An 18,634-nucleotide genomic window follows, 5' to 3' on the forward strand; every position below is an offset into this window, starting at 1 on the left:
ATATATATATATTCGTAAAGAATGACGCTATTTGTACCATATTTACTGACTACATTGCTGACCGCCTCTCTAATATGATTAGTAAATATGGTACAAATAACATTATTGATTCGTAAATATGAGTTATACCAATTGGCTAAGGTAGTGTGTCTGCTCATTGCATCTGAGTTGAATCTCCTTCCCCATATGAATTAAGCTAGTTAGTCAAGACAGTGTATCCACCCCTTTGCTGAATCCTCATTCATGCATAGTATAATATCACTTTGTCGAACAAAAACTATAATTAAATATTCCAATTTGGGTTTCTCATTTAACAGTCCGCTAACTTAAAATTGATTGATTTAAAATCAGAAAATTGATGTTTGAATTTTAAAATATTTAATTTTGATTTTTTTTTAAATAAAAAAAATCTTAAATTCATGGTAAAGTTGGAAGCAACTTCTACACAAACAGCCCATTCAAGATGGGCTTTTAATTGGAGAAGCCCGACCCTTTTTTTAAGTTCTCTGGTAGGCCCAGTTTATAGTTAGCGTAGCACCAGTTCTCGCTTCTCATTCATATAAAACCAAAAACCCCTTCAGAGTTAGAAAACCCTAACGAACGCAGAGCACTACAGTTGAGCAGCTGCCGCCACCACTTCTCAATCTCATATCTGTTCAAAGGTATATTCTTTCTCCTTCAAAAATATTATCAGCAATCCATCATCCTACCAATCCACTTATTTTGAGAAAATTGAGATTTGTTCCTGTGTTTGTTGGATTTGGATTTTTAGGGTTTCAACTCAATCGACAATATGCAGAACGAGGAGGGACAAATCACTGAGCTTTACATTCCCAGGAAATGGTATTTAAATCTTATTACAATTGAAATTTTTGTATCATTGTTTTGTTTGTGTGGTTGTGATTTTTAGGGTTTGGGCTAAAATTTTGTGGTGTTTGGATGCAGCTCGGCCACAAACAGGCTGATCACTTCAAAGGACCACGCGTCCGTTCAGATTAACATTGGGCATCTGGACGAGAATGGCATCTACACTGGCCAGTTCTCCACTTTCGCCCTCTGTGGCTATGTCCGCGCTCAGGTTCATCTTCTTTCTATCATTTCAACACTATTATGATAAATATTTGTGTTTTTTTGGGCATGTTGTAAGCGTATATGCCAATAGGAATGTAGAATGATTGTGGGTATATATCTTCTTGTCTTTTCGTTAAGATTAATCTCGAAGAATGATTGTAGACTGCACTTCTCAACCTGAATTTGAGGAAAATAACATACAAATCATTCAAGTTTGATGCGTATCTCTGCGCGCAATATCCAAAAGTTCCTATGCTAAAAAATCACCAATTTTGTTTCAGCAATCAGTTTCTTCATTACATTAGAAAACAGTTGCAATTACATCGTCAGAATTTGTTCAACCACTCTGGATTCACCTCTAATTCGAAGATGCCATTTACCAAATCGAATATCAGAAGGGCCAAGTAAACACAAACATATGCTGGGATCCCATAATCAAACCGAAAACCCCAAATAGTACACACAAGCATCTAAACTTCTGTAAACATAGTTGTCTTAAGATTTTCCATGCTTATAATAAAGTTTAGATTACGAGGTGTCGGTTATTTAGGTTTTTGAATAATTCTTTAATGACTATGTGGTGCTCTTTTTTTTGAGTTCATAAATTTGCACTTTGGGAGCCCATTGATTCCAGTTCTGATTATTTGCGTTCTTTCTTTTATTTTTCAGGGAGAGGCTGACAGTGGTCTGGACCGTCTCTGGCAGAAGAAGAAATCTGAAGTTAAACAACAGTAGAAAGAGATGATTTTTCTTATGTGGTTTCTCTTCTGGACGTCTGTTATTGACAATGAAAGTGTTGTTTTAGTGAACCAAAATATATGATGTCGAGCGTTTTTCTTTTCCAATTAGTATTGAATGTTGCAACTAGCTCCCAACTTTTTGGTGTTATTGAATTGGGCTGTTCTTTTGACGGCGAAGTAGTGAAACTTTTACTCCTTGGAGTATTTTAAATATATTTCTCTCTACGGCACTATTTACACTGGTAATGCATGATGATTGAAATCCAGGGCAGTATATGTTTTGAGAGCTTGTGACTAAAGATTTGTAGTTGGCAATTCATATCTATTGCTTGTGCCTGCTTTTGCCTGTGGCACAAATTAAGCTACCACCCTCTGCCTTTGCTTATTATCTCTTGTGGGCTGTTAATTGCTTGTAAAGATTCATGTGTTGACATAAAAAACTGGTATTGTCATTTATACGTTAATGTTAGCTTAGGAAATCATTTAGAAATTGGGAGAATCTTACATTCAAACGTTGGAGAGTTTTAAATTGATCAAATAGCTTGCAGATGAGCTTGCTGATTATCTTAAGTTTACAATATATCCCCAATAATTTAGAATGCCATGTGGGCAAATGTTGCCCTTTCAAGAACATTAGCTTGCAAAAGAGAAACTCGTGTGGATACACATCAAATGTTGCCCTTACGCATCCTATCTACACACATCAATTCATTCAATACAGAGGGGTGCAACTGTCGTTTAATATATCACGGAAAATATTAACTTCTTGATGCCACCTGCAGGTATTGCAGCTGCTGAAATTTTCATGATCAAGAGGATCCCATCCTCGCTCGACTGTGAAAATCTCCTGTCTATTTCCACAGTCGCTGCATGTTTTCGCAATGGCAGTCTCATGGCGGGCTTGTACAATTTTACCCACCACCTTCCTGTCAGCCCACATGTTCCAAACAAGTCCCTTAACCTTCTCCCTGCATTCTCTTACGCTGAATCCTTTCGGTTTGTAATGATTGAGAGAATACAGAAGCTTCAGGCCTTCCTGCTTCGACTCTCCCCCGAAACACACCAAGATGGCCCCATAAACATACGTCGCTTCTACATGACCCTTCGAGGCTGCTTTCTTCAGACACATGATTCCTTGTTGCACCCTCTTGCCTCTGAAAAGATCGCGAAGCCCTTGTCGGTACAAGGCTTCCGCGTTGCCACACTTTTTGCAGTGTTTCAGAAACTTGGAGAATTTGTCGTCAAACCTCCAAGAAACCAATGGGAATTTGCTGATGTCAATGCACTGGAATATGTAGTCTTCTTCAGCCATTTTGTTGAAGTCCTTGCAGCTTAACTTTGCCGAGTAGAGATCGTTGAAAGAATTCGAAGCCACCTTTGCAAGAACTTCTACCAAAAGCTCCTTTGGAAGGGATTGCATGATGCGACTCTTGCTGTTTGCTGCTTTCTTCTTCATTGACCTTGTGAGAGGCGCCATTGATGCCTGATAACAAGAACATTCTAGTTATCCATTAGAACAAGTTAAAGCTTCCATATGTTTGTAAAAAGGAAAAAAAAAACCTTAAATTTGGCAAACTCAAGAATATATTAAACTAAAAAGAAAGCCAAAAACAGGGAGGCAGAGAGAAACCACAAATTATTGCGGTGGAAATAAGCTTAAATAAGCTTCCTGATTAGAGTTAGAAAGCCTGCCGGTGTTCTGCTCCCTAACGCGACGCCGTTTTTACTTTCCAATTTGCCGTTTGCTGGTAGTCCTTTCAAGTTGGATACTGGTTTTCTTGTAAGTTTTGCGTGTTATTTGCGCTCTGGTTTTATGAATTCCAGTTCTTCACCACCCAAAAAAAAAAAAAAAAAAAAAAACTGAAACCAGAAGACTTCCCCAAAGACATGGGACAACCGACACCAGCATGCAAAATAAAAGAGGAATGTATGTACGTGTGATTATATATCAGACACAAACACAAACCCTTGTAGGGTTTGGACAAGAAACACCAAGTCATATGAAAATTGGATTTCCTAAAACAAAATTAAGGCGGTGGTTAACTTGGCTAAATTGGTTTTCTTACATACTAATTATACTAGATTCTTATCTAATTAGGAATGTATACCGTGACATGTCTTCGTTGGGCAGCCTGATTGCAAATAATATTAAATACTAAGTCTGAACAAAAGAAAATCTCTCTCTTTCTTTTCTCGCAAATTTTTGTGTTTTTGTTTTTGAAGAAAAAAGAAAACACAATCTCAATTAATATGGGATTTCTACGCTTATTATGAGATCCACATTCATCAATGATTGATATTAATTTACGTCATGCATTCACTACATGTCAATAACCCCAACACATTCTGTGTCAGTGATGAATTTTGATAGAATTATGCTAACATCAATCGCAACGCAAGTCATCGCGTGGAACATTTTCCTGTTTTAAATTTCTAGGTCATATTAGAACTCAAAAATATGTGCGCAGGTTGACAAGTCTTGCCAATTGGGTTGCTTCGGCTCATTCAAACATCAACATTATAACAATATTATATCTATATAACACACAATTTTCTTACTATATGAATGGAAAGAAAATATTATTTTCATTAAATCATTATTAATTATAATTTGTAATTTCTTTTTAATACAATGCAAACGATATTTTATTTTAATTTAATCTAAATTAGGAGGAGGAAATTTGAATATGAATGAAAAGTGGGGATCACCACATCAACTTTAGTCAAATTGTACAACAAACCAATTACGTAATTAATGGTGGAAAGTTCAAACATGGCCTTCTATCTGGAGCCGTCATTGCTACGCAACGCAACAATTTCCGAGTTCTGAACGCGGTGGTGACTCAGTTTTGAAATCGGTGTTCTGTGAAAGCCATGGCTTCGAGCAGCTTGACCCCCACGAAGCTCGATTATTTCGACGACATGGGGAAGCTCCAGTCCAGAGCCATATTGCTATCTTTATCCAAAGTTAGTTCCTTTTCTTCACTTCACAGTCTCACATACTACTTCTTTTTCAGTTCCTTTTCTTCACTTCACAGTCTCACATACTACTTCTTTTTCAGCTTCACTTTCTCTCTGATAAAATCTTAGGGCTTTAATTCCTTTCTGTTTGTTTTCCGAGAAAGTTCAGAGAAAAATTAGTGCCATTCGTTAAACGAAAATCGAAAATCACTAATTGAATTGTGGTGTGTGCTTTGTGGTTTTGAAGGGTGAAGATGGACGAACCGCTTTGGTATTGGACCGTACAATTTTCCATCCACAAGGTGGTGGCCAACCTGCCGACACAGGCTTCATCGCCGTCGCAGATTCCGGTCTCAAATTCGTAGCAGAAGATGTACGGTCCAAAGACGGCATAGTAAGTAATCAACATTTTAATATTTTCTTTCTTTGATCTTCAAATTTTTGTTAAAAAAAGTTAACTTTTTGATTGGTGCTTCACTCAATTTTGGTTAGGTTTACCACTACGGTTTTGTTGAAAATTCTGTTGAGGAAATGGAATCAAAATTTGAGAAAGGGAAAGAGGTGTTCTTGCGTGTTGATGAGGCTAGGCGCAAGCTAAATTCTAGGTACCCATATACACAAAGAAATGGGCTCATTTGATTAGTTAAATTAATGATTTTATTATTATTATTATTATTATTATTATTATTATTAATTTTTTTTTTTGTGTGTGTGGAGAAATTTGGAAGTTGCTTATGTTGTGCTGATTATAGGCCATGTTAAGTTTTTGAGCAAGTTTGATTGCTTCCTTGCTGATTCATTTTTCATATCTTAATCATTATGTGCAATTGTTTTGTGTAGGCTTCACTCAGCTGGGCATTTGCTGGATGCATGTATGAGAAATATGGGATTGGGTGATTTAGAGCCAACCAAAGGCTACCATTTCCCTCAGGGGTATGATTTTGTTCTGCTTGATTGTCTAAATCCTGGATTAAAAAGTGTGGGTATATATTCCTTCTTTAGTTCTGCTTCTGCAATAGGATTTCTTCGTTATGCTATCTAATAGAGAAGCTAGCCTCTACAATTCCTCTTTATTTCCTCCTCCCTCTCCAAGTTGCTTCCTTGCCTCCCCTTTACTCTCTCTGTGTTTGTATCAAATTCACTGTTGACGATGACGTTCATGAAATTCTTTTTACATTCCATAGGCGGCAGCTTTTGAGCAGAGTCTATGACGGCCACAACCCTTTAAGAAGTTATGAGCTGTTTTTTTAAGACACAATTCTTCTCAATCCAAATTTGGGAAATGTAAGGTCCAAAATTTTTTCCACCTAACAGAACAATGGTCCTTCCTCTTAAGCCTAGCAACAGCCCCTAAGCCTTAAGCAGCACAATGATCCTGACTATGTGAACAACTTCTGTTATTTGAGACACAATGTTGATGTTGTTTGCAAATCCTTTGTAATTTGGTTGAAATTAGTACTTATAATGTACTTCTTGCCAGGCCATATGTGGAATACAAAGGCACCATTCCACAAAAAGATATGGAAATTAAGCAAAAGGAGTTGGAGCTAGAAGCTAATGCATTAATCTCGAGAGGAGGGAAAGTGAGTTGCAAACTTGCAATATTTATTTAAAGTTGCTTTGTTGGTTGGTAGTATGGGATTTGGCTCTAATGCTTTACTATATTTCTCTTAGGTTTCTGGTGCCTTGTTACCATATGAAGAAGCATGTAAACTGTGTGGTGATTTCCTTCCCGATTACATTCCCAAGGTTATTCCTTATACTAGGCCTGTTTTATATACATGAACATGCAGGAGCTTTCAAATTTTAGTGCTGCAAATCGTTGAGGGCTAACTAATAACTGCAATTTTACATTTTTGCATCTCCGATCTCTTCCAGGGCAGCACTCCTCGCATTGTGAAGCTAGGGGACAGTCCTGGCTGTCCGTGTGGTGGTACCCATGTTTCTGATATTTCAGAGATCAAGAGTCTTACGGTAAGATCCATTCGCTTCAACATTTTTATAAATCGAAGTTCACAATTTTTCTCAATCATGAGCATGAAATGAGTGTATAAAGTAAGAATCTGTTGGTCTGCTCTTATTTCCGTCGTTGTTTGTTGCTTGTTCAGGTTTCTCAAATACGAACAAAGAAAGGATCCACAAAGGTGTTCTACAATGTTGGGTCCTAATTCTCGGTCTAACATTTTACACCCTCATTCTTGATACAAAGGTCTGGAACTTCTAAAATGAACTTTCAAGATTACATATTTTTGGATAAGCTAGCTGTTGTGTGTTGATAGTCAAGGCTTGTATTTTGTTTGTGTTGTCCACGTGTACTCGGTATTTATAATGATGAGAAATATACATGAAACTCATCGTTTATTTTATGTGGATATTAATGTGGAAGCCTCAAATGGATAATAAGGTTCAAGGTACCTGATTTGTAACGATGAAACCTTTGATTGCCCCTTTCCTATTGAGAGGGGCGATGATATACTAAATTTACACATATTACATGGATGTTAGGACTCGAATTTAGAACTTTTTTGAAAGAACAATTACTTCAATATCGAATAATTAATGGGGCTCTGGACCAGGTATCTACACAGCCACAGGCATAGCCAAGGAACATACTTTGTCTCATGCATGCTGAGTCCAAAAGCATCGCCATCTTAAATTTGGATTTGATAGTTTGACCCTTGGCCTGAAGTTTCGATCAACACTTGGAAATTTTATTCGGCTGCTGGAAGTTTCAAGGGATCTGCTGGTCTACCAGGAGATATACTGGTGTGGTCCACAATCCACATCTGGAAAAAATGCATGGGAAATAAAATATATTTATTTGAGGTCCATATTCTTTAGGCCTTTTTGGTAAATTTGCCAACGACGAAATCATTGGAAAGGTATAAGAAAAACAATTTGGTACACTCGTGGTTTTGTTTTCTTTCCAGTCAAACACTTTCTTTTGGTTATTTTTTTCGGGGTGGTTCAGCTTTCTTTGCGGTTGAAGTCTGCTCTTCCTCAGCGGAGTTTGGCCAAGTCAAATCCACTTAAAACACACAAGGTTTGATTGGGGAAGGTAAAGCCATTTTCTTTCATTCATATGGACCTTTGGTCGACAGTAGCAGCCACTCTAACATCTGATGAACTGTTAGCAAACCCAAATAGATCATCTGATTGAGACGTTGGTTGACCTTAAACACTTAACCTAAGTTTAAATTTACCCAAATGAGAAAAAAAAAAGGAAAAAAAAATTGGGCAAGCTAATAAGAAATTATCTTCAAATTAAGAGCTTTCTTTTTTATGCATATTTTTTGTTTATGAGCTCGTCAGCCCAATTGAATTATTTAATTGGAAAAACTATAATAACAAAATCCAATGGGTATATAAACACAATTGTAGTCTGTCTGTGAGTGATCCTTAAAAGAAGGAAAAACTATAATAATGAAATATCTAAGTGCAAATTATGATGTCAATGTTAACAAACCAAAATTGACCTTATTCAAAACTAGATTTGCGGGGTAGATTTTGGGAGGGTGTGCTTTGAAGGGTTTGGACATTATCTATTGCAAGATTTGAGTGGGGTTACTAGACCCATGAGTTTGTTGTTTTATTTCTGGGTTTTGGCTCCCTTAGAATAAAAAATAAATAAAAAGGCCTTATTTAATTTCCCGACCTTGTATGGAAATATAACTCCAAAAAATCTATAACCATATAAATAAATCTGTAACCATAAATCCACTAAAAGGAAATTATTTTTTTTGAGAAAAAATAAAAGGCAATCTTAATAACAATAATATTAGGAGGCCACATTTGCATCACCGACACTCAGTTTTTTTTCACTTGTATTCTGAGTTGTGTCGTTTCAATGAAATGCGTGTTTTTTTTTTTTTTTCTTTTGGGAAGGGAAGATTGGCGAAAGAGAGTTAAGAAAGGAATAATAGCAGGAAGGAAGCAAAATATCGATTGAGTTCAAATTGAACTGGGAAAACGGCATTACCGGTAGGAGCGAATAGACAAAAAGCCAAAACGCCAGCCAAAGAAATTCCGCTAAATTCAGCAAAGACCCTTCCTCACCATCCATTCCCTTCGTCTTTTGTGTACCACCCAGATACAGATTCTCCACTACCTCTTTCTATCTCTTTCTCGGTTTCTCTCATTCTCAGATCTGCTCTTGCTTGTGCTTTTCTGCTTTTTCTTTCCAAAGTCTTACCCTTTAACACTCCCTCTTACTATACAACAACAACCCATCACTCTTTGTATATATAAGTTTCATAGCACGAGTCACATTCTGGGTTTGTTTCCATTTCTCCTGTGGGCGCCTCTTTGTTGAAGACAAATAAGGTGAGGTGGGTTTCGAATCATAACTCTGTTTGTTTTGTTTTTGTATGATAATGCATGATTATGTTGTGTGTTTTGTCACTGTTGGATTGTTTCTCTTTTGTTTCTTTGTTTTTTGATTCATTTTTAGCTTACTGTTTTGGTTCTCAATAGACGGTTGTTGTGTCTGGTTTAAACTACCTTTGCTCTGTTTCTGAACCTTGTATTTGATTGAATTTGCTTATTCTTTCACCTGTTGGTTTTGTTGGTTTTTGTTGCGTTGGAAGGAACCACTTTTGAACCTTACATATGTAGCCAAGTATCGATCTTTTGTGCAGTAAAAGGTGCATCCTCATACAGGATTGCCTTTTGTTTTTGAATTGTAATTATTTTCTTATCCAAGGGAGCCCAAAGGGGATTGCTCCAAGTTTAGTTCTCTTTCCCTTTGGAGGCCAAAGGGCGGGGCGTTTCAAACTCTGGCCTTGGTGTAAATGCTCTTGACCACTAGAGCTGCAAGGCCCCCCATAAGCTCCGCGTTCAGTTGATCAGATAAATTTAATTCCTTTTCTTTGTGTGTGTTATTCTTTTGGTTTTGAACACGCATCTATCGTATTCTTGTGGATTTAGCATACAAAATTTCCGTTTCAGTGTTTCACTCTCTCACACCCAACACAAAGAACACACTTTTTACATCATCATCATCAATCTGTTTAGTTGATATTACTCTAAAAATGGACTTTGGAAAAAGATTGGATTCAATTACAAGTTCATGGTATTTGAAGAAAATTTGGTATTTGTGCAATAAAATATGATCAGATCAATTCCAAGTTTCTTACAAATGTTTGAGGTAATGAATAACCTAAACATTTGTCTTTTTCAGCTATAGACCATGCGAGGAGGAATTATGATTAAACCTGAAGGAGAACTAAAAGTAAGCTTTGGCTATCAATGCAATAGCAACAGAGACAGTTCTTGTGAGGATTCTGATGAATATGAAACCCTGCCTGAACTCCGAAGGAACAGTAGTTTCTCTTGCTTGTCTGGTGCTGCCTTAAGTGCTAATGCTACTCTGGCAAACACAAATATCTGTAATGGTTTGATAGGAGCAGAAATACTTCCCAGTTGGGACTCCCCTAATTCATTTCGTAGGGTTCCCTCTTCACCAACTCTTTCAAGGTTGGACATACTATCATCTTCTCTTCAGAGTAGTATGTCAAACTTAAGTTGCAGTCCATCTACACCTGATTCTGATTCTTACTTATTGAAATCCATGAGTCCTCCTTCCAGAAGTGAAGGTTTTCTTAATGCCATGGAAGTGCAAGTGGCAGGTGGAGCTGCTGGTGAAGACAGGGTTCAAGCTGTCTGTTCTGAAGAAAATGGGTGGCTCTTTTGTGCAATATATGATGGCTTTAATGGAAGAGACGCAGCTGATTTTCTGGCTGGGACACTATATGAAACCATCGTATTTTACTTTAATTTATTAGACTGGGAATCAAGTCAGGAATCCATCAAAGTTTCTAGTGGTCTAGATTTAGATGGGTCCCTTCCATATATGGAAGATGATAGCAATACTATTAACGAAGAAAGATTTCTACCCCAAATTTACAGAGACACGGATTCAAGTGTTGACAATGTCTCCAAGAATGCTCCATGTGCTAAACCAAAAGTATCCACTAATTCATTTAGGCATGGGGTGCTTGACAGCCTCCAACGTGCTCTTAGTCAGGCTGAAAATGACTTTCTATACATGGTTGAGCAGGAAATGGAGGATCGCCCAGATTTGGTTTCTGTTGGGTCTTGTGTTTTAGTTGTGCTTCTACATGGGAAGGATTTGTATACACTTAATTTAGGTGACAGCCGAGCTGTTTTGGCAACATATGGTGATGGTGATTTCATGAATGGGAGTGAGAGGCTAAAAGCTATTCAGCTCACAGATAGTCATACAGTTGATGACGAAGGTGAAAGGATGCGAGTTTTGTGTGATCATCCTGATGATCCCATGACCATTGTGGCTGGAAGAGTAAAAGGGAAATTGAAGGTCACTCGAGCTTTTGGGGTTGGTTACTTGAAAAAGGTGACTACTCTTACTGTTTAACAATTATGTACCAACACCAAATTGGATAAATTTTTTAGATTAACTCTGACATTATCTGGTTAGTTACTGATTCTATTTTCCTACAGAAAAAACTGAATGATGCATTGATGGGAATTCTTCAAGTTCGCAACCTTATGAGCCCACCATATGTTTCCACTCAACCATCGTTGAATGTGCATAGAATATCAAAATCTGATTGTTTTGTTGTAGTTGGGAGTGATGGTTTGTTTGACTTTTTTACCAATGACGAGGTGGTAAAGCTTGTCCATTCCTATATCTTGAGCAATCCCTCTGGTGATCCAGCTAAGTTTCTGCTCGAGCAGCTTGTAGTAAGAGCAGCCAATTGTGCAGGTAGACCTTCTAACATTTCACGTGAAGATTTTGTTGTCATTCCAGTCAAATTACTTATAAGTTGTTTCAGTTTAAATGTTGTTTGTTAAATTCTCGCATAATTTCTTCTTCTGAACTGTTTGAAGAGCACTTTTGGGGATGGCTCAACAAAACTCCAGCTTTGATACAAATCTCTTCCTGACAACATAACTGATTGAAACATTTTATACCAAATTTAACTAAGATGTTATTTGTCACTGATCATACAGCCTAGACGCCACACTGCACCACATCCTAAGGCATGCATACACATTTGATTCCAGAATTTGGTATACCGTTTTCAAAAAAGTAAATACCAGTACAGAGTTGTTTAAATTTTATTTTAACTGAAAAACTAACTAGTCTATGTAGCCAATAAACTAGTCTATTATTTTTCACTGCCCAGGTTTTTAAGCACTATATTTTTGTTTCAGGTTTCAGTATGGAAGAATTAATGAATATTCCAGCAGGAAGGAGGAGGAAGTATCATGATGATGTAACTGTAATTGTGATTATTCTGGGTACAAATCAGCGTACTACAAAGGCATCAACGTGCGTGTAAGATTTTTTGGGGTGTAATATTTTTTATTTTTGGCATTCTAGTTTTAGGTTTCAAATTGTATATATTGGATATCAGATATGTCCTTCCTCCTGCTCTATAATGATCTTTATCATTATCCATTTTTGTTTGACAAAAACTGCTTGATTGCATTGATCTGCAAATTGCTGATCTTTATGATCCCTTGAGAGGCTTGTCAAAGAAGGGCACAGAATTGTCTGAATCTTTATTATTGTTCACAAAACTTGCAAGCCTTTCAAGCATATATGTATCCCATATGAAGCAATTGCTCTCAATAAATTAAAATTTAATGTGAAATGCTTTTGAAGATTATAAAAATCTGTTCCCTCCTTGTAACTATGTCAATGTGATCGCAGTCTCTCTCTTGAAATCTGTTCTTTGGCTTACCAGCCTCTCGCAATTCTGAAAGTGGAACTAGTGTTGATACATTGCTCACTCTTTATTTTTATTTTATTTTGTTGCTTTTTCTGCTACCTAATTGATTTCTTCCTACAAGAAGTTTAGGTCCACAAGCAAATGATGCACTGATGATCAAGTGCGTGCTTCAGATTTCTGATATTTGTCAATGACCAATAGAACTCTGGAATTGGAGATGGTGATGGATGGCTCTTTTTTATGATAGACAGGACACGTCCTTCAGATAATTAGCAAAAAAATTAAGTCTCTTTTAGACCTCAAATAGAAATGGGTGGCATGAACTTCTGTGCCAAAACGGGTGGCCTTCATTCAACATGAGAATCACAAGCACAAAGTTGCCTTTCATGTGCTCTGATCAATCATATCATATTATTGTTGTTTATGAATCGTCCAGTTCATGTTTCATTTCATGCCAAAAGCCCAAAGTCAAAAGTGTTCCCCTTTTCCTACTACTTCAAAAGAATATGTTCTAGCAAATATTAAGTCTCTGGGGGACATAATTAATATGTTAATGAACTTAGTTGTGACGCTGTTTTTATTTTTTATTTTTAACCTCAGCTTTATTAGAATCTCAAATGGCAATCCAAGGGAATCAAATATATTCTGTATTTTCCAAATTTCACAATGAGGAACCTGTAGTGAATATTCTACACTGGAAAAAGCAGAAGCAAAGAGAAAAATGTTGTTGATGTTAGGGGTAACATAAGACCCTACTACTATTACTCTTCACTGCTGGAATTTTTAGTAAACTGTGTAAATAACGGAGACGGAGCATTCCAACTTTCTTGAAGTTACGACATCTTTCAATATTAAGAAAAAGAAAGTACCATTAGATTAAGAGCACAAGAAGCATGAAATTAACTAATCAAGGACTAGTGCTTACATGTTTTGTCAAGTCTTAACCATTCTAATTACTCCCATTACCTACTAAGTCCCTCTCTTGTGTTACATGTTACAAAATCATCTACCTTCCATTCCCTACAGCTGCTTCTATTATTAACATTGACTTGCACTAATTTTCAACAAAGCCCAAAAGCAAGCCAAATATCACATGATAAAACACCCGTTGGCATTTTCATCACTGAAAATCTGCAAAATGTCCAGACATGTTGCCTTCTTCATCACCCCATCAATCTCTTGATGACTAGTTGTTGCCCACGTGAACGGTGGTGATGGAACATGATAAAAATTAGGAGCCAAGCCCATGCTAGCAGCTGCACTGCCACCCGCAACATACACCAGAGGGGAGTTGTAATCCATCGGATACAGGAATGCCATCTGACGTGTATGGCTGCGATCACCTGGATGATCCAGGGGCTGAGATCCTCTGCTTGCAGGTGCACCAGAGCCTCCTGTAGGACCCAAATTACACCACCTGTTCTCATAATCTTTTGGCTCCTCGTTTTTCTTCCTTTTGCTGACACTTCTTTTCTCACTTTCATTGCTCTGAAGGTTCATGGCCGGAGATTCCTTGCCGCCGGTAGTCATTTCCGGCGACATATCGCCGGAAACCTTAGGTGGGTCGGCCTGAGTAGCAGTACTTGCTCTGTTTTTAGCAGAGCTAAGCTTGAGTGCTCCAACTTTCTCACATGGGTTCTGCTCATCACTGTGATTTGGGCCTTTCTGTTTGTCCTTGTTCTTGGCTTTCAGGGAGTGTTGGTCTTTCCCAGTGAGATTTGCAGGCCATAACTCTGCTTTCTTACCTGCTTTCATGATCAGCTTCTTGATGAGGGTCTGAACGTCGACGTTTCCAGTGACTGTAACTCTGTTTTGCTGTGAGTCAATAGCTGTGGTGTAAACACCTGCAGAAATTATTAGTCAAAGAAATATAGTCCAAATCTTATGTTAACTGTGTCTAGGATAAACAATTATATGTGTACTCCTTTTTTATTTGTTGATTTTGAAAAAAAAAAAAACAAACAAACAAAAAAGAAAGTTCTTTTCTTTTTCATCCAAATGTGTACCATCAATTTTTTGTAGAACTTTCTTGACTTTCCTCTTGCAACCTTCACAGTGGATAGAAACTCTCAAGATCCATGTCTGGAAAAACCAAAGAGAAGTAAAAGTTAAGGACTAAAATGGTTAAATATCAAGCTAGAGAAAGAAGAACAGTAAAAACTCATGCATCATCAAACAGAAAAACAGCAGAACAAGAAAGAAGGAAAGAAGAAGAGGAGAAATGGGCTTGTTTTGTGCATGTAACAGAGAAATGTACCTGATATTTGAGTGATTCTGAGACTTGTTGAGCTGAAACTAGGGAAGCCATTGGAAAGAGAGAGCTAGAGCTAGCAGCAACACTTACCAGAGCTTAGAAGGAGAGCTAAAGACACTAAAGAAGAAGGTTCAGACTGGAAGAGGAAATTAAAAGGTGAGTTTTGAGTGAGACAATTAGGGTGTAGTGGCAGAGAGCATGGACGATGTGGTCCGCAATGTGTACACCTATGTAACATCTAAAGCTGCAAGGAGCTCAGCTATCAAAGTTTTGTTTTTTGGAAAGAAGGGTTTTCTGCAGTTTTGCCCCTTGAACTGTTTGTATACTCTTGTTAATTTAGCTCTTTAACAAATTTTTTAATAAATTAAGAACTCCAATTGTTTAAAAATCGCCAATTGAGGACCTACCGTTAATTTTTTCAAATTCCATCTAAGGAGGGTGTATTCAATTTATATTTTAAATGATTTTAAAAGAGTTATAAAGTTTATGGAGTTTAATTGAGTTTGACTGAATTCTACAAACTTCACATAGATTTTGATTGAATTCATATATAGATTTTAACTGGGTTTGTTAGAAATTTATTATTGATTTTAATGGAGTTTATAGCAGCGTCGGTGGTGGTGATGGCGATGGTAATGACAGTGGCGATGATGGTTTGTGGGGAAGGTAGTGGTGGAGGAGGTGGGGGTGGTAGTGGTGGTGGAAAAGGTGAGGGTGGTAGTGATGGTGGTGGTGGTGGTGCCGATGCCGGTGGCAGTGATGGTGTTGATATTGGCAGTGGCTGTGGTGGTGGTGACGGTGAGGCTGATGGTGGTGGTGGTGACGGTGGGTGTGGGAGCATATATATTTTCGTCTCCGATGAGGGTACTTCACGTGGAAAAGAAGATTATCACTTAAATTAATTAATTAAATCAGTTTATCTGGCTAATTAATTAATTGGGATAAATATCTTAATTAATATGATATTATCTTTATTTAAAGAGATAATATCATTAATTAAGATATTATCCTAATAAAGAGAAGATAATACCATTTAAATCAGATATTATCTTCTCAAGAGATAATATATATTTAATTCAGATATTATCAGGCCCAACTCGATTCCTACGAAACCCTAGCCCCGAGGCTCCTATAAATAGACAACCTCATTCATCATTCAAGGTACATAAAAACCTACTCCTTATACCCGAGAAAAATACCCGAAGCTCTCTCTCCCTCTCCACTCTCCATATTTTCTCCACACGGCTCCGGCCACCCGGTTTACACCCTACATACAACTCTGTACCCTTTGCTTAGCTATTGTTTTCCTACAAACATTCGAACTAACTTAGGCATCGGAGGGCCTTTGGCCAACACCCCCCGGGTGTGGTCTATTTACTCCAGTCTTTTTTACAGGAATCAAGGAAGAGAGAGAAGGAAGATCGAAGGTTGAAGGATCTAGAAGCGAATATTCTCCCGTGAGATTATTTGCACAAACATTTGGTGCTTTCATTGAGAGCACGAGTTATACTCAACGCGTGCTCAAGGAATCCGTTCCTCCTATTTTCCAATCCACCGAAGCCTTCCAAACAACCATGGTTGGAAGCAAGCGCACGAGGAGCAAAACCGCCGCTATGGCTCAATCCGTGACGGCCCAAAGCTACTCCTCCCACGATCCCACGATCGACATGGCGGCCCCACCCCCTCTCGCCGCCATGAACCCTCAGCAGCCACCCTGTGTGACTGAAACCACCGTGCCACCTGCCGGACTCGCAGTGAGGACCACCGCACCGGCCTCCGCCGCCGTCGTACCATCTCAAGGCCCCATGGCCGGACCTAGCCACCTTCATAGCACCACCGTTGAGCATGGTGGAACCTCACATCTAGTTGGGCTCACTACCACCGCCGACTTTGGCCCAATCTTGGAGCAACTTCAACCATTCCCTCCATTGCCTCCACGCTCGACGCATGCTCCCACGTACACATCCAATGAAACCCTAGCCCGTGTGCAATTGGGCTCCACACATTTCTCTCATCCCGATCCACGAAGTCAAGTAGACCTTAATCTGAGAGTTGACCAGCTAACTCAGAGAATGGATGACCAAAACAATTTGATGAGGCAGCTCCTCAACCAAATAAACTTGGCTCAAAACCTTGGCCTTGGACAACAGGGCGAAGAGAGAAGGACACACGAACGCGCCGATAGGCAGTTCGACGGGAACCAAGCAGGTCGAGCAGGAGTAAACGGACAAGGAAATGCGCAACAACGAGATCAGCTTGCGGACATGTCGCAAGCATCCGCAAGCCACACTCAGAGCAGACGAAGTTTTCCTTCCAGATTGAATTTAAGGACCAACGTGCGCGACAGGCTAGGCCCAAGACCTGACATCCACGCTCGCCTGGGCCAGCAGGAAGACGTTCATGAAAGGCTAGGCTCCTAGGGAGTTCAACTTGATGGCCATCGAGACGAGGATCGAGAAGAAAGGCGCTCTGCTGCTCGCTCGCAGAGAAACATTCGCGAAAGGATAGGCCCCCAGGGAGGTCAACTCGACAATCATCACAATGAGGACCGTGAAGAAAGGCGCTCTGCTACTCGCTCTCGAAGAACCAATTCTCGTCGCCAAACTACTGGAAATCCCTCACAAGCGCAGTCCACCAACACTCCGCCTAGACAGCGCAACCGAGATGGTCGACCCTCGCAAGCCAATGAGGAAGTCAATCAGCATCATCTAAATGGCGAAGATCATCAACGGGAGCGACTAGCCATGCGTGCAGAAGACGTTGAGAAGCTTGTGAATAACCGACTTCGAGACTTAAAGATTGGCGGAAATTTCGAAGATGCACTACGCATTGAGGTAGACCGAGCAAACTCCTCACCTTTCACCGTCAAAATTGAGCAGGCTGCTCCTCCGAAACGATTCTCAACGCCCTCTTTTACATGCTTCAAAGGCGATTCCGACCCCGAAAGTCATCTGAAGCATTTCACGAGCCTTATGATTCTCTACAAAGCTGAAGACGCGTTAATGTGCAAGGTGTTTGCAATGACTTTGCGAGGAGCAGCTCAGGATTGGTTCCATACCCTGCCATCCGGGTCGATCAACAGCTTCAAGGAGCTTACTTACGTCTTCACTAAAGAATACACTTCTTATCGGACGATCAAGAAGAACCCCGACCATCTGTTCAACCTGCGCAAGAAGCCCGAGGAATCCCTTCGAGATTACATCAAGAGGTTCAAAGCAGAAAAGGCCAACATCGTAGGGTGCGATGACCAAATCGCATCCTCCGCATTTAAGAAAGGTCTTCCAGCAGAACATGACTTATATCGCGAGCTGACTATCACTCCCAGCTAGACTCTGGCAGAGGTCTTCGCGACCGCAGAACGCTACGCACTCTGGGATGACGATCGAATCGCCGCGAAAAAGTCCACTGAGCAGGAAGATCGACCGGCCAAGCGGGCAGAGCAAAGAGGCGACAGGCTTGGCAGCAGGGACAAAGACAAGGGCAGGCCACGCCCATAAAGAGAGGCCACGACGAAAGAGAACTACACCAAGTTCTCTATTCCCATACACCAAATTTTGGCCCAAGTGAAGGACAAACCTTGGGTAAAAAGCCCTTCACCCTTGAAAGGAGATCCGGACAAGAGGGATACCAGAAAATATTGTGCCTTCCATGCGACACATGGGCACAATACGAATAATTGCTTTGCTTGGAAAGCGCATCTCGAAGAACTCGTGAGAGAAGGTCATTGCACGGAATTCATCGCGGGGCAGGCCATCCAGCAGATAGAAGACCGCGATACCGCCAAGGAGTCACCCCAGAAGGTCATAAGGATTAACACAATCCTAGCCGACTCCGAGGAGTCTGGAATGACCGACAAAGAAAAAAAGAGGAAGATCAAACAGGCTACTATG

General features: G+C 39.4%; 5 protein-coding genes across 9 annotated transcripts; 3 read left to right on the plus strand and 2 right to left on the minus strand.

The window, feature by feature from the left end:
• The first annotated feature begins 537 nt into the window (after positions 1 to 537).
• On the plus strand, positions 538 to 2,044 carry LOC117615076 (40S ribosomal protein S21-2). Its single transcript, XM_034344070.1, has 4 exons — positions 538 to 662; positions 773 to 843; positions 946 to 1,078; positions 1,741 to 2,044. The coding sequence occupies exons 2-4, from the start codon at positions 794 to 796 to the stop codon at positions 1,804 to 1,806; spliced, it is 249 nt and encodes an 82-aa protein (XP_034199961.1). The 5' UTR covers positions 538 to 662; positions 773 to 793; the 3' UTR covers positions 1,807 to 2,044.
• A 254-nt stretch (positions 2,045 to 2,298) lies between these two features.
• Positions 2,299 to 3,719, minus strand: LOC117615075 (putative F-box protein At1g67623). Of its 2 annotated transcripts, none has more exons than XM_034344067.1 (2): positions 3,442 to 3,719; positions 2,299 to 3,294 (listed from the first exon to the last, which is right to left on the minus strand). In XM_034344067.1, the coding sequence occupies exon 2, from the start codon at positions 3,286 to 3,288 to the stop codon at positions 2,524 to 2,526; it is 765 nt and encodes a 254-aa protein (XP_034199958.1). In that variant the 5' UTR covers positions 3,289 to 3,294; positions 3,442 to 3,719; the 3' UTR covers positions 2,299 to 2,523. The 2 variants fall into 2 exon arrangements, with proteins under 2 accessions (XP_034199958.1, XP_034199960.1); XM_034344069.1 differs by having other exon boundaries at positions 3,372 to 3,719.
• Positions 3,720 to 4,556: 837 nt separating this feature from the next.
• LOC117626985 (alanine--tRNA ligase) lies at positions 4,557 to 7,678 on the plus strand. 3 transcript variants are annotated; one of them, XM_034358856.1, is made up of 9 exons: positions 4,557 to 4,778; positions 5,020 to 5,166; positions 5,265 to 5,377; positions 5,613 to 5,705; positions 6,253 to 6,355; positions 6,447 to 6,521; positions 6,651 to 6,746; positions 6,881 to 6,981; positions 7,349 to 7,678. In XM_034358856.1, the coding sequence occupies exons 1-8, from the start codon at positions 4,686 to 4,688 to the stop codon at positions 6,938 to 6,940; spliced, it is 780 nt and encodes a 259-aa protein (XP_034214747.1). In that variant the 5' UTR covers positions 4,557 to 4,685; the 3' UTR covers positions 6,941 to 6,981; positions 7,349 to 7,678. The 3 variants fall into 3 exon arrangements, with proteins under 3 accessions (XP_034214747.1, XP_034214754.1, XP_034214740.1); XM_034358863.1 differs by having other exon boundaries at positions 7,361 to 7,678; XM_034358849.1 differs by lacking the exon at positions 7,349 to 7,678 and having other exon boundaries at positions 6,881 to 7,271.
• Positions 7,679 to 8,663: 985 nt separating this feature from the next.
• LOC117626973 (probable protein phosphatase 2C 40) lies at positions 8,664 to 12,347 on the plus strand. 2 transcript variants are annotated; one of them, XM_034358836.1, is made up of 4 exons: positions 8,664 to 9,100; positions 9,952 to 11,145; positions 11,253 to 11,517; positions 11,970 to 12,347. In XM_034358836.1, exons 2-4 carry the CDS (start codon positions 9,961 to 9,963, stop codon positions 12,095 to 12,097), a joined length of 1,578 nt encoding a protein of 525 aa, XP_034214727.1. In that variant the 5' UTR covers positions 8,664 to 9,100; positions 9,952 to 9,960; the 3' UTR covers positions 12,098 to 12,347. The 2 variants fall into 2 exon arrangements, with proteins under 2 accessions (XP_034214727.1, XP_034214719.1); XM_034358828.1 differs by having other exon boundaries at positions 8,665 to 9,095.
• A 1,019-nt stretch (positions 12,348 to 13,366) lies between these two features.
• Positions 13,367 to 14,918, minus strand: LOC117615043 (heavy metal-associated isoprenylated plant protein 36-like). The gene is made up of 3 exons (XM_034344020.1): positions 14,748 to 14,918; positions 14,497 to 14,572; positions 13,367 to 14,334 (listed from the first exon to the last, which is right to left on the minus strand). Exons 1-3 carry the CDS (start codon positions 14,796 to 14,798, stop codon positions 13,580 to 13,582), a joined length of 882 nt encoding a protein of 293 aa, XP_034199911.1. The 5' UTR covers positions 14,799 to 14,918; the 3' UTR covers positions 13,367 to 13,579.
• Positions 14,919 to 18,634: the final 3,716 nt, after the last annotated feature.

The sequence above is a fragment of the Prunus dulcis genome, chromosome 1 (genome assembly GCF_902201215.1).
Source record: "Prunus dulcis chromosome 1, ALMONDv2, whole genome shotgun sequence".
Classification (NCBI taxonomy): domain Eukaryota; kingdom Viridiplantae; phylum Streptophyta; class Magnoliopsida; order Rosales; family Rosaceae; genus Prunus; species Prunus dulcis.

What these genes read in the sequence shown, in the direction of transcription:
- LOC117615076 (XM_034344070.1), top strand. Translation starts at nt 794, where the DNA reads ATGCAGAACGAGGAGGGACAAATCACTGAGCTTTACATTCCCAGGAAA. An exon ending in CTTTACATTCCCAGGAAATG is followed by an intron (nt 844 to 945) that starts GTATTTAAATCT and finishes GTTTGGATGCAG; the next exon opens with CTCGGCCACAAACAGGCTGA. An exon ending in GTGGCTATGTCCGCGCTCAG is followed by an intron (nt 1,079 to 1,740) that starts GTTCATCTTCTT and finishes TTTATTTTTCAG; the next exon opens with GGAGAGGCTGACAGTGGTCT.
- LOC117615075 (XM_034344067.1), bottom strand. Translation starts at nt 3,288, where the DNA reads ATGGCGCCTCTCACAAGGTCAATGAAGAAGAAAGCAGCAAACAGCAAG.
- LOC117626985 (XM_034358856.1), top strand. Translation starts at nt 4,686, where the DNA reads ATGGCTTCGAGCAGCTTGACCCCCACGAAGCTCGATTATTTCGACGAC. An exon ending in TATTGCTATCTTTATCCAAA is followed by an intron (nt 4,779 to 5,019) that starts GTTAGTTCCTTT and finishes GTGGTTTTGAAG; the next exon opens with GGTGAAGATGGACGAACCGC. An exon ending in AGGCGCAAGCTAAATTCTAG is followed by an intron (nt 5,378 to 5,612) that starts GTACCCATATAC and finishes TGTTTTGTGTAG; the next exon opens with GCTTCACTCAGCTGGGCATT.
- LOC117626973 (XM_034358836.1), top strand. Translation starts at nt 9,961, where the DNA reads ATGCGAGGAGGAATTATGATTAAACCTGAAGGAGAACTAAAAGTAAGC. An exon ending in GGGTTGGTTACTTGAAAAAG is followed by an intron (nt 11,146 to 11,252) that starts GTGACTACTCTT and finishes ATTTTCCTACAG; the next exon opens with AAAAAACTGAATGATGCATT. An exon ending in AAGAGCAGCCAATTGTGCAG is followed by an intron (nt 11,518 to 11,969) that starts GTAGACCTTCTA and finishes TTTTTGTTTCAG; the next exon opens with GTTTCAGTATGGAAGAATTA.
- LOC117615043 (XM_034344020.1), bottom strand. Translation starts at nt 14,798, where the DNA reads ATGGCTTCCCTAGTTTCAGCTCAACAAGTCTCAGAATCACTCAAATAT. An exon ending in CAGAATCACTCAAATATCAG is followed by an intron (nt 14,573 to 14,747) that starts GTACATTTCTCT and finishes TGGTTTTTCCAG; the next exon opens with ACATGGATCTTGAGAGTTTC. An exon ending in AGTTCTACAAAAAATTGATG is followed by an intron (nt 14,335 to 14,496) that starts GTACACATTTGG and finishes TAATTTCTGCAG; the next exon opens with GTGTTTACACCACAGCTATT.